At 39.0% G+C, this 13,316-nt stretch overlaps 1 protein-coding gene across 1 annotated transcript in view; it reads right to left on the bottom strand.

Moving 5' to 3' along the window:
- The window catches only part of COG5 (component of oligomeric golgi complex 5), a 310,152-nt gene extending 296,887 nt beyond the window's left edge, over positions 1 to 13,265 (bottom strand). Inside the window, exons 1-3 of the mRNA XM_042915183.1 lie at positions 13,153 to 13,265; positions 8,021 to 8,160; positions 4,085 to 4,142 (exon numbers count right to left, since the gene is read on the bottom strand). Coding sequence (XP_042771117.1) covers positions 4,085 to 4,142; positions 8,021 to 8,160; positions 13,153 to 13,246 — 292 coding nt within the window. The 5' untranslated portion in view covers positions 13,247 to 13,265. The remainder of the gene's footprint in view (positions 1 to 4,084; positions 4,143 to 8,020; positions 8,161 to 13,152) is intronic.
- Positions 13,266 to 13,316: the final 51 nt, after the last annotated feature.

Here is a 13,316-nt window from a genome sequence, read left to right as displayed (position 1 = left end):
CATCTGGACCCAAGGATTCTCATTTTTCCGCTGGTTTTCTGTCTTACTGATCTTAAACCTCCAGGAATAAGCTGCCCTTGTTATCAACACTTCCTTATTCTCTCCACCACCCACTCTCCAACAGACTTTCATAATACTCGACCAAAACACATCTTATCAAGGTCACCAGAAATCTCCAACATGCCAAATTCTATTGTCAGTTCTGTCTTTATCTTGTCCCAATTCTCAGAAATTCACAACAGTTTTTTTTTAATGTTTTATTTATTGTAGAGAGAGACAGAGCATGAGCGAGGGAGGCGCAGAGAGAGAGCGGGACACAGAATCCGAAGCAGGTTCCAGGCTCTGAGCTGTAAGCACAGAGCCCAACGCGGGGCTCGAACTCACAAGCAGTGAGATCATGACCTGAGCCAAAGTCGGATGCTTAACCGACTGAGCCACCCAGGCGCCCCAGAAATTCACAACACAGTTAAACCACTCCCTCCCTAAAACATTTCTTTTCTCTAGGCTTCCAAGTCATCACACTCCCTAGGTTTCTTCTTATTACATTAGCTGCTCCTACTCCTCCTCTGTTTGAGTTCTACTCCAAGATTTAATCCTCATTTTCTCTTCTCTATCTATGTATCTCTTAGGGAATTCACCCAACCCCAATGTTTTAAATACTATCTATTCAATAAAATACCGATTTTATACACACATATCCATACATATGTACAAATGTCTACAGAGATTTTCTATCTGCATGTGTGTGCACACATATATATGTATACAGATGTATACATGCATATACATACACACATACACAAATATATATATGCAAATATACACACACATATACAGTTATGTGTACACACACACACACACACACACACACACACACACACACCTGGCCCCTCAACTTTCTTATGTCAAATTTAAGACATCCAAGATAACTTCTGCCCTCCCCACCCTATCAAAGTCACAATCTTCTCCATTCTAACCCAGCTCAGTTACCCATACCATCATCAATCCAATTTTTCAGACTAAAAAATAAGGAATCAAACTTGGTGACTTCTTTCCCTCAGCCCTTTCATCTCCCATCAATAAATTCTATCAGCTCTGCCCCCATTTTATCCCACCCACTTCCCTGTCTTTCCATCTACCACTCTAATCCAATGCGCCATCAACTCTACTCTTCTAGCATCTTCTAAATTGGTACCCCTGATTTTACTGTTACTTTCTTATAGAACCACCAGAGAAAACTTTTATAGCATTAATCTCATTACATCATGTCCCTAATAAAAACCCTCCAATGGTTTACTACTGCACTTAAAACGAAAATCAAAATTCCTTTCTAAGAACCTCACGTACGATTCTCTTCCCCACTCATTAAACTCCACTCATACGGGCCTTCTCTCTGCCCCTCGTACATCCCAAGCTCATTCCTACCTCCCCATTTATTCCTCTCTCAACTTTCAACACTCTTCTCCCCAGATTTGTATGTGGTGGTTGTTTCTATCATTCAAGGCTCGGTTCAAACATCATACTCTCAAAAGGGCCTTCCCTGACCATCCTTTTTTTTTTTTTTTTTTTTTTAACGTTTATTTATTTTTGAGACAGAGAGAGACAGAGCATGAACAGGGGAGGGGCAGAGAGAGAGGGAGACACAGAATCTGAAACAGGCTCCAGGCTCTGAGCTGTCAGCACAGAGCCTGACGCGGGGCTCGAACCCACGGACCGTGAGATCATGACCTGAGCCGAAGTCGGACGCTTAACCGACCAAGCCACCCAGGCGCCCCCTGACCATCCTAATAAGGGACTCCCCTTCCTCCATACCGTCATCCATTTATTTTCTTTGTAGGACTTACAATTATCTGAATTTGTCTATTTTCTTTGTCTGCTTCTCCACATTAGAACATAAGTCCCATAAGAACAGTGACTTTGTCTGTTGTTCACAGGTGCCTGGTACCTAAACAAGTTCTAAATTACTGTTTGAGTGGACAAATGAATGAGGGAATGAGGGTATCTCTTTTTAATAAAATAGGGTTAATTAAATATACTTCTAAATTCCATAAGAACAAAGACTCTGTCAGAGCTGTCCGGAACCTAGCAAATTCTCAACTAATATTTCAATGAATAAATGAGGGGCACCTGGGTGGCTCAGCTGGTTAAGCAGCCGACTTCAGCTCAGGTCATGATCTCATGAGTTCAAGCCCCGCATCAGGTTCTGAGCTGTCAAGCTCAGAGCCTAGTGCCTGCTTCAGGTTCTATGTCTCCCTCTCTCTCTGCCCCTCCCCTGCTCATGCTTTGTCTTGGTCTCTCAAAAAAATGAATAAATGCTAAAAAAAAAAAAAAAAAAAAAAAAAAGTTTAATAAAAAAATAAATGATTAAATGAATGAAAAATGAATAAGAGGGACTTTTAATAAAATAGGTTCAATAAATTTAATTCCAAACTACTTAGGTGGCAAAAATCTTCAATATTTGGGGGAAAAATTAGATGAAGTAGAAGTTGGTATAACACTTGTTTTCCAAAACATATCACACTTTTCAGCATCTCAACATTCTAATAGGTGTTTAGAAATACACATCATGCCAAAATGAATACTAATTCAGACTTTGACGTTTTATGTTCAAATAATCTGGAGAAGATTCTTAGATTATCACAGGAACTCCAAGAAGGCTGCCTTTGTACTTCAAACACTCATCTAATGGACAGTCATTCTAACTCAGTCTAACAGTATATTTTAAATGCTATAATCACTGAAAAGCTTTTTGGGGAAAACAAGCACATTATGGACCAAAATGCATATAAGAATATAAGAAAAAGAAGTACTTCTGCTGACAGGATTCATCTACACCTATATAGACTCACAATCAGTGTACTACCATGCCATTCTTACAGGTTTTACAAATGAAAAAAATCATTTACCACTTATTTTTTAAAAATCACCATTAATACAGGATATTATTTACTTGCTTCCAGAAACACCTAAAATGAGATTAAAAATAATTTCTAACAGTAAGTGGTCAGTACTTAGAGCTTCTTAGCTTTCCCAAGAACATAGTCTGATATCTATCTTAAATATTCAAGCAACAAACTATTATTCCCCCAAATACTAAGTTCTTCATCATGACATCTGGGAAACAATGTACCTACTGACAGTAAGTGAATACCTCTGAGTTCATAAGCAGCACTGGGGGAAGCATTAAATATTGTATCACAAAAAAACATATCCTTCCTCCTCAAGAGTTCAATCAACATAGGGAAAATCACCTAGTTTTCTTTTGATGTGCAATGATTAATAATACTAATCACGAGTGACAATGTAAAACGTGATTATTAACATTCCATACTTTGTGCACCTGGGACTCTTGATCTTGGGATCGTGAGTTTGAGTTTTATGCTAAATGTGGAGATTACTTAAATAAACAAATTTAAGGAAAATTCCATATTTATAAGATGTAGTTTAATTCAATCAAGAGAGGAGGAAAATTCACAAAAGACTTGGCCAATCAAAAATAGTAAGACTTATAAAAATAAAAATTCCCTGTTATTATTATTCTATTATGCTTGCACTGAAAAGAGTTTCAAAGAAAACCAAATATAAGGAAAGCATTCAAGCCTACTTCTACTATTACTTACTCTGGTGGTATTGATGTTTTTATTAACAATTTTCTAACTGTGAATTTTATTAGAGGCACTAAATATGTGCCAGGAATTGTTCTAAGCATTTTTCTAACTCACTTCATCCTCAAAATAACACCATGTAGGTACATATTAATACTCCTCCTTTACGGATAAAAGTGAAGCACACAAAGGTGAAATAACTTGTCCATGGTCACACATTTATTAAGTGCCAAAGCAAGGTTTTGAACTCAGTTTAACTCCGAGGTCAGCAAAGTTTTATTAAAGTTTTGTTGGAACACGCCACATTCATTTTCATATTATCTGGCTGCTCTCACTCCAGAAGAGCAGAGTTCAGTAGTTGCAACAGAGGGGGTATGGCCTGCAAAGTCTCAAACATTTACTATCCGACCCTTAACAATAAAAGTTTGCTAACCCCTGGTCTAGCTCAATCTAATTTATAGTACTTAGTGGAAACATACCTTCCAAAGACTCAATCCCAGTTGCTTGTGCTAATAAATCTTCATGTCTTGCAACAACCTGAAAATCAAGAATTTGCTCTAAGTATTAGGTATTTTTCTTTGTAACCACAATGTAGAATTAAAGGTCTCCCTTCATATAGGAAGGCCCAAACACTAACCCAAAAGAATAAAATACAGATTAAAAGGAGTGTTTGAAAGGAGTTATTAGCAGACACACAAACATGCTTATAGTTTGATACAAAGCCAAAAAGACACAACCTTTTCACCAGTCCTTTTCTTTCCTAATGGGAAGTACAAATAGAGCTGTGCCAAAATTGAAAAACAAAACAAAACAAAACCTATTCTTGCCATGCTATTATATGCTTTCCCTGTAAAGAATGTTTTCAAACATTAGGTTCTCTTAGTTTCGGTTGTTTTTTTTTAAGGTTCTCTTAATTCTTGAACTTAATTCAGCATCATCAAGACCACATTCTTTTTTTAATTTAAAAAAAATTTTTTTTAATGTTTATTCACTTTTCAAGAGACAGAGAAAGACATAGTGCGAGCCAGGGAGGGGCAGAGAGAGAGAGAGAGAGGGAAACACAGAATCTGAATCTGAGCTGTCAGCACAGAGCCTGACACAGGGCTTGAACTCACAGACCGCAAGATCATGACCTGAGCTAAAGTCGGATGCTTAACCGACTAAGCCACCCAGGTGCCCCAAGACCACATTCTAATCGGAAAAGATAACGTGGAGTCACTACCCACCTATCCCTGAACATTTCTCTGCTTTCAGTTTCCGAAGGTCACAGAAAACCCTCTTCCTTGCACATGACTGATATTTTTATGAAATTTAAGGCAGTGTGAACCATCACATGAAAAAACCAAAAAGGTTAAGAGTTAAAAGCCACATGCAAGAGATTCCTAGAAACATTAAGAAATCCTTCATCTCTAGAATAATGCAAGAATCCTTACCATTTTGTACCTTTTCAATTCCAATGAATAAGAAGATCCATAAGAAGGCTGTAAACTGAAGCTCCTAGTCAGCAAAAATTCATTCACTGGAACCCCTGTATTGTCCTCCATTTTGTCCTGCTTCAGTTATCACTGTTTTCTATCATGTCCCTTTCTATCACATGCTTCTGAAATTACTTTCGGTCTCCTACGTCTCTTAAGATTGCCAGAATATGTCTGAATTTTCCCCCAGTCCACTGATAGGGCCATCAATGTGTCGTCCATCCTAACAAGACTAATTTTAATTCTCCACTCTTCTTTTTCCTGTGTGAAAAATACTATACTTTCAGAAACTCCTCTGCCGCCAGCTGGATGAATTTCCAAGAGAGCTGAGAGACAGAAAAGAAAGGAAAGCTACTTTCCTGTTACTGTTTCAGCTAGTAATAAGCAAGGTCCTGAGACCTGAGAATTTAGAGACATTTGGAATAGCCACATCAATCATTCCAAAATTTCATCACCAGATACCTACAGGTGGAATTTTAGCACTGGCATGGGAGTGCCAGGCCTTTGCATTGCATCTATGAAGGTAGATCCTTCAACTCAGTCCACCGGCTGATTTCATAATCGTCTAATTCTCCGTATTAAACATTTTCCTGCTTTACATAACTAGAGTGGTTTCTGTGTCCTATCCTAAGCCCCAACGAGTACGTACTTCACCACATCTACTGTTAATCATCTCAGTGGTATTTTAAATTTTTTTATGGGTTTAGTTAGAATTATCCCAATTTTGCTTCTGCAGAAAAACAATTACAGCAGGTTCAGATGTCATACTAGTATTCTACTTCATATCCCAAACTACTATCAGTGTAACCTGCCCCCTCTAAGAGATGTTAAATACATTTTTAGTTTTTTGTTGATTCCTGCAGAGAAGGTACTACATGCAAGGAACAAAGAAAATACCAACCATATTACTCAGCCACAAGAAGAATGAAATCTTGCCATTTGCAACTATGTGGATGCAGCCAGACAGTATTATGCCAAGCGAACCAAGTCAGTCAGAGAAAGACAAATACCATATGATGTCACTCATATGTGGAATTTAAGGAACAAAACAGATGAACATGGGGGGAGAGGGGGAAGAGAGGCAAACCAGGAAACAGACTCTTAACTAGAGAGAAAAAACTGAGACTTCCTGGAAGGGAAGAGGGTGGGGGGATGGGCTAAACAGGTGATGGGTATTAATGAGTGTACCTGTGATGAGCACTGGGTGTTGTAACTGATGAATCACTAAATTCTACACCTGAAACTAATATTACACTGTATGTTAACTAATTGGAATTTAAATAAAAATTTGGGGAAAAAAGTACCAACCACAAAAAAGAAGAATTTCAGGCACTCTTACAAAAAGCCATCCCTGAGAACTCTAGGCGGAGTTAAGTGCATTCTCCCCTGCTTTTATGAAAGCTTTGTACTACTCGAAACAAAACAGGCATCATTTGCCTGTTACTGTTTCTGTCTGTATCTGCTACTGGTCTGTGAGTCTTTGGAGAGCTGAGAAATATGTTCACTTTTCTGTCTCCACAGCCTAATGCAAATCCTGACAATTTAAAGTGTTTTATAGGGGCGCCTGGGTGGCTCAGTTGGTTAAGTGGCCGACTTCGGCTCAGGTCATGATCTCGCGGTCTGTGAGTTCGAGCCCCGAGTCAGGCTCTGTGCTGACAGCTCAGAGCCTGGAGCCTGCTTCTGTTTCTGTGTCTCCCTCTCTCTCTCTCTCTGCCCCTCCCCCATTTGCACTCTGTCTCTCTCTGCCTTTCAAAAATGAATAAATGTTTTAAAAAAGTGTTTTATAAATATTTGTCAATAAATTTTGAACTCCAATTATATAATCAAAGTTAAAATGACCTTAAAAGTCATCTCAGTCCTGAGTAGTCCTAACTACTCTTAATTGATAAAGTACAACACAAAAAATTTAAGTGAACATGTTTCATGCTACACGAGATCTAAGTTTCCTGGTAAACAGTCCATTTACTCACGTACTTGTTCATTCACTTAAATATTTATTAAGTGCCTACTCAACAAACAAAAACCAACAACTAGGCAGTATACCATAAACCCCCTATAAAAATTACAGAATTGTAAAAGAGAAAGGAACCTTCAAGATCTACTAGAATCTCTTCCTCCTTATTCATTCCAACCCATTTAATAGATTTTCTTTTTAAAAACAAAACTCATGGGGCACCTTGGCAGCTCAGTTGGCTGAGCATCTGACTCCAGCTCAGGTCATGATCTCTCATGGGTTAGAGCCCCGTGTCGGGCTCTGTGCTGAGAGCTCAGAGCCCTGGAGCCTGCTTCAGATTCTGCGTGTGTCTCTCTCTCTGTCTCTCTCTCTCTCTCTCTCTCTCTCTCTCTCCGCCCCTCCCCAACTCACGCTCTGTGTCTCTCTCTCAAAAATAAACAAACATTAAAAAAAAAAAAAAAAAAATTTTTTTTAAAGCAAAACTCAAAGACATTAAGTGATCTAAAAGGGAACCTATCTCCTGAGATTAGAACCTATCTCCTAATTCCCCATTTTGTGTTTTATCTACCAGAAGTTTATCACCTTTCTGTAATTTCAGCATAATGGTACACTTTGTGTTCATAAAGTGGGAACTGTCTATGTGAACACCCAATTTTTCCTACTCACACTGTTCTACTCCCATAATTCCATTTTCTATTATTTTTATCAAATGCTTCCTATTTTTGCCCACCTACATTCATTGCACATCAGTTAAGGTGGTGAAAACAAAGTAGGAACAAAAGCTTTTGGAGAGGGGGATATGTTGGTTTTTCAACCAACAAAAAGTAGTTTACAGAAAACTTTTCAAACACATGCTTCAAAAAAGAAGCCACACTGGTTACGTTATACATCTGTTCATTTAAATATGCAGTTAGATTAAATAATAAAAAGATTACAAAATGATAAATTATCACTTTTGGCTGAATGATCCAGAAGATTGGAAATACCTGTAAGTGTAGTTCTTTATCCAACTGACTGATTCCTTGGGCAAGTTTTGCTAGTTGTTCAGCAATTACAGCTTGATGAATAGACTGGGAAGTATAAGTCTTCACATCAAAGTCTTCATTTAAAAAATCACTGTAACACTCTAGGGGAAAAAATAAGGAAAAGTCTTTATTAATTATACCACACTAAAGCACGGATATTAGACAACAGAACAATTACACCCACAGATAACATACACCAAGAACTGGTGTAAACGCTTCTGTTGTAAATGAGGAGGGGGAAGCAACAACAGAAGAGAGTGGAAATACTGGTGAAGAGCATACTGTGCCATACAATGACCTCAGCACTTTAAACATTGTTAACTCATTCAATCCTCACACAACCCTGTTGGAACCATCATTTCCCTCATTTCACAGACGAAGAGACAGGTAAAGAAGGGGCATGCAACTTGTCCAACTTGTCTAAGATTTGTATCCGGGCAGTCTAGTTGCACAGCCCACACTCTGAACCACGACATTACACTGCTAAAAGTTAACTTTTATCAGGGAGTTGGAAGGAAAATATGAAGTAGAAGATTAAAAATTAACTACAAACTACAGCCTTTAATGCAAGAAAACAAGGTCACCAACAACAACAACAGGAAAATTTACCACATTTGATATTTATGGCCTCCGATATCTCTAAATCTATGCACAAATATTATCATAATACAGTGGATCTGGAATTTTAATAGAAATTGGCAAATACAAACTTACAGGTATCACTGAAATTAAGGATTTATGAGCAAAATAAGTAAATGGAAAAAGAGACTATATTCAAAACAAACGCTTCATCACAGGAAAAAGAAGTGATACTAGATGTTAAGAAGATATCTTTCTGTAGTGAAACTCAAAACTGGAAATAATTAGGAGTTAAAAATAATTATGTAGAAGTAAGCTCAGTGTAGATATAAAACTGCTGTCTTCCACTCATATAGTGGATATAAGACTACCCTGACAGAGATTATAAAATTAGCCAAAAGAACAGAGTCCTTACAAGAAAGCTTCAATTGTCTATTTCCACTCTAACGTATGCTCCATGAGGGCAAGGGCTTTGTTTTGTTTACTACCACATCCTTAGAGTCTGAACAATGCGTGATACGTGGTTGGATTCTGGTAGAAGGAATGACTTTATATTTCAGTTGGAAGTATTATTCTGCAAAATGCAAAGACTCTTTCTTGACTACTCTCAAAGAAAAGCTGCTACTTTTGCCTTAATTCTGGGAACCCCATTTCCTTCCAGTTTGCCAAGTAGTTTTCAGAATTAAGGATCCTGCTAGGCAGCAAAGTGGAGAAAGCTACTCCGATAAAGAGTGACGGTTTAGAGTCAACAAATGCCACAGCGTATTTTGAGAAATAAGGGGAATGCTGACTTCAGTGTGTCTCGAGCACATGGTGGGAAAGAATGAGAGAGTCAAGGTTCCAAAGGAAGGTTGGGGGCAGTTAAAAAAGACTGGTAACATCTCTAAAATGTTCAGACCATATCCCATTGAGGTAAAAGATAAGAAAGAGCACTGTCAGCTCTGTTTTAGTTTCCAGCAGCAGTATGGAGGGTGATTGAAAGGGATTAGTCACACAGCAGTGTACTGGAGCTGGCTCAGAACGGCCCCTTTAAGAGCCAATTATTAAATTTTCAGGAATTGTGTGAGCCAGCAGACATCACAGGTATCTGAAAACTGACCGTGGTGAGAGTATTTATACCATAGAAATTGGCATACACTACAAAACCAGGGCTTCCCCTCTTTTACCAGAAAGCTGGTTTACCAGCTCACTCGTGTATTACATGAGTAACACATGCTCTATTAGAGTTACAGAGGCCAGTAAGATGCTGTGTTAACAGCCCAAGAGACATGATGAAGGCCTAAGACAATGGCAATAAAAACGTCAATAAAGTGACTAATTTGACAAATATTCAGACACTATAATGTGTGAGACTTAGTGACAAGCTGAAGACGGGTGATTAGGTAGAGCAAGAAGTAAAAGGATGATTCCCAAGATTCTCAGCCAAGTAACTGACATACGGAATTCAGCTGTGCATTAAGCTGGACCACTAGCCATCTTTGTGTAAAGACAAAAATGAACATAATACTGCCTTCAAGGAACTCACAATCTATATGGGAAACAAGCACAAATCTAACCACATACAATTAATGTGAAGATTAAAGGGGTTAAAAAAAAAAGTACTTTCACTTTTTCACATATAGCACCTGAACTATTTGTTCATATTTAACTTTTTGTATGTAAAACTAGTCATGCCTGTTCACCATCAAGATAGAAATGTCCAGTAGACAATAATTCTATAGCTGAGAAATAAGAATGTGTATTTGTATGCATCCATATTAATTCTGAAACCATGAAAAAAAAAAACCCAGATGGTTTAGAATAAATTTTAGAATGCACAAAAAAAGGGAAATGGAGAAGACTGAGTTAGAAGCCAGGAAAACACCAAAAATTTGGAAGTAGATGGAGAAAATGAAAGCAATCAAAGGGACTAAGGAGCATTCAAAGAGAAAGAAAAACAAGGAAGAATGGCAAAGGATGGTTTAGAGAGAGTGGAAAGTAGTGTCAAAGACCTTAAAAACATAAAATACAGCAAAAGCTGAGTACTGGCCACTGGACTTGTCCTTCAGGAGAAAAGTCATATAATGCTTCTCTTTTATAGCTATCTCATTCCTACAGGAGGCACATCAGAAACACCCCAGAAATTATTCAAACTATGCATCTGCTCACCAATCCTGTCAATCTTATCCTCTACCACTGGCAGATTCTTTACATAATCAAGCACTGTTATGGACAGAAAATGTTTAATGTTTTAGTAATGTTGAAGAGAATGGATGGAGTGAACCACTGAATTAGGAGCACATTGAAGAAGACAAGCAACTAAATGAACCTGGAAAAAAGAACCCTTAAAGAATTAGGAATTTTTTTTAAAGCATAGAACTCACAAGTCACATGACAAGTATTTAAAGAAAAGAGTCAAACCCTTTTTAAAAGTTTAAGTAAGATAGGACCAAAGTGTCCATTTGCTATATTCACAAGGAGGTAATCAGAGACCTTGGCAAAGAGATTTCAATGGCATAGAATGAGGGTGACTGGGTCTTTGAAGAGACAGGAAAAAAAATCCAGAGCACAGGAAGGAGGACTGTCCTCAGAAGCAGAAATTCCACTTGTACTGTAATTGGAAATACAAGGGGAAAAGAAAGGACAGTTACAAGGTTAGGTTTAATGGCAAGAAATGGAGGAAGCTCACATCTGATGGATGATCTTTCGTTCAGGGAAGTTTAAAGACATTTGTTGAACTTGAAAGAAGAGGTTTGAAAGGGTAAGATTTAAATAATCACTGTGGAAGATGGAAAAAATAACTAAATAGGACAATACAGAAGGCAAAATTAAGGACTATTTACCCTTCAAAAACTGATTACAATTCCAGAATGCATCCTACTGAAATATATACCTATGCCTGATATGTGTTGTTTCTTCCACTTCTTCACCTGGCGAAGTTCTATTTATACTTCAAAACCAATTCCATCTAGAAAGCCTTTCCTGACACTCCCCTAACCACTCCCAGTTATCCTCCTCTTCTGCATTGTTTGACTTTATACACAATTCTGCTACCCTAAAAACACTACATTATAATGCTTAACTTTATAGCTTTACAAGACTATTTCCCCTACTAAAATGGTAAGCTACTTGAGGGGGGGAATTGCACGTATGTTAGAAGTTCAAAACGTGGTTGAACGGAATTTAAGATACAATGATATATTGGACAGAGATCCTAACCTAGAGAATCTAACACATCCTAATTCAGAAAACCACCTCCTTAGTAAGTTTTGACAAAAGTATATAAATTTTCAGAAGTAATTAAGGACAATAATAAAATATACAACACGCAGAGAAAAACAATAATTTAGGCTGTTCATTCGTTTATAACCTACTTTGGCTTATTGTGATGTTCAATTAAAAATACTTATTTTGCACCTACTGTATGAAAGGTACTGTTTCTAACACGGTGGAATATAAAAAGTGGTTCTACAATGCTGTAGAAGAGGATAAGTATACAAATTATTTTAATTTTTTTTTTCAACGTTTTTTATTTATTTTTGGGACAGAGAGAGACAGAGCATGAACGGGGGAGGGTCAGAGAGAGAGGGAGGCACAGAATCAGAAGCAGGCTCCAGGCTCTGAGCCATCAGCCCAGAGCCCGACGCGGGGCTCGAACTCACGGACCGCGAGATCGCGACCTGGCTGAAGTCGGACGCTTAACCGACTGCGCCACCCAGGCGCCCCAGTATACAAATTATTTTAATACAGGGTAGAACGTGAAGGCCATTAGGGAAGAAAATTAAGAACAGATGAGGAAGGGTCTTAGACATTTGAATTTTATTCTAAAGAGTAAGAAACTTGCGGCGTGTTAACTGAATTAAAACAATTTAATGTGCCTCTCAAACGCACTATATTTATTTCCCGGGGTCTTCTCCTGTCCAAAACTATCAATGAATTTCTATATTCAATACATATGGTTAATCCCAGCCTGAACTAATGCTCTGAACTCTCCCCCGTGTATGGTTATGGACAAATGCCTTGTAAAAAACAAACAAGCCTGCAAGTGAGCCACCTGTGTCATCCAAGAATTTGTTAAAGGATGCTTCCGACACTACTTAGAAAGGAGGCCCTCTGACATTAAAAGCTGTCCTCTATCTGTTCTAGGTCTTTCACTTTTCCTGGGATCCAACGCTTCCTCCTTTCATCAAGAATTGCGGCAGCAGCCAGTAGCTATCAACCTGGGTCACCGGAGTACGGCAGGGTCCCAGGACTTCAGGGAAATCTCGGGCTCATGAAGGGTAGAGTTGAAATGAGAAGCAACCAGAAACCAGGAGTCCCTTGGACACCCGGAAGGGAAGGGGACAGCAAGTCTGTGGAAACACAGGTTTGCGAGGCTATACCACCCAGACGCCAGGGGGCCGGGCGGGGGGGAGTGGTCACGTCGAGACCGGAAAACTTTCTGCAAAGCGACGGGTTGAGTCCACCACCCGGGCCCAGATGCGGAGCAGGACAGTCCCCTAGCCCCACCACCCAGCGAGACCCAGACTCCTTACCGTCCTGCAAAAGCTCCCGGACTGTCGCTGCCGCCGCCCCAGAGCTCAGAACCCCTTGGCCAGCCACAGCGACGCTGCCGTCACCACCTTCCATGTTGGCAGGTGCCGGGGTGATGGCGTCAGCTGCCGGCCCGCCCCTCCCAGGTGATGACGCACAACGTCTG

Source organism: Panthera leo, chromosome A2 (genome assembly GCF_018350215.1).
Source record: "Panthera leo isolate Ple1 chromosome A2, P.leo_Ple1_pat1.1, whole genome shotgun sequence".
Taxonomy (NCBI): Eukaryota; Metazoa; Chordata; class Mammalia; order Carnivora; family Felidae; genus Panthera; species Panthera leo.
This window is presented reverse-complemented; position numbering and strand designations above follow the sequence as displayed.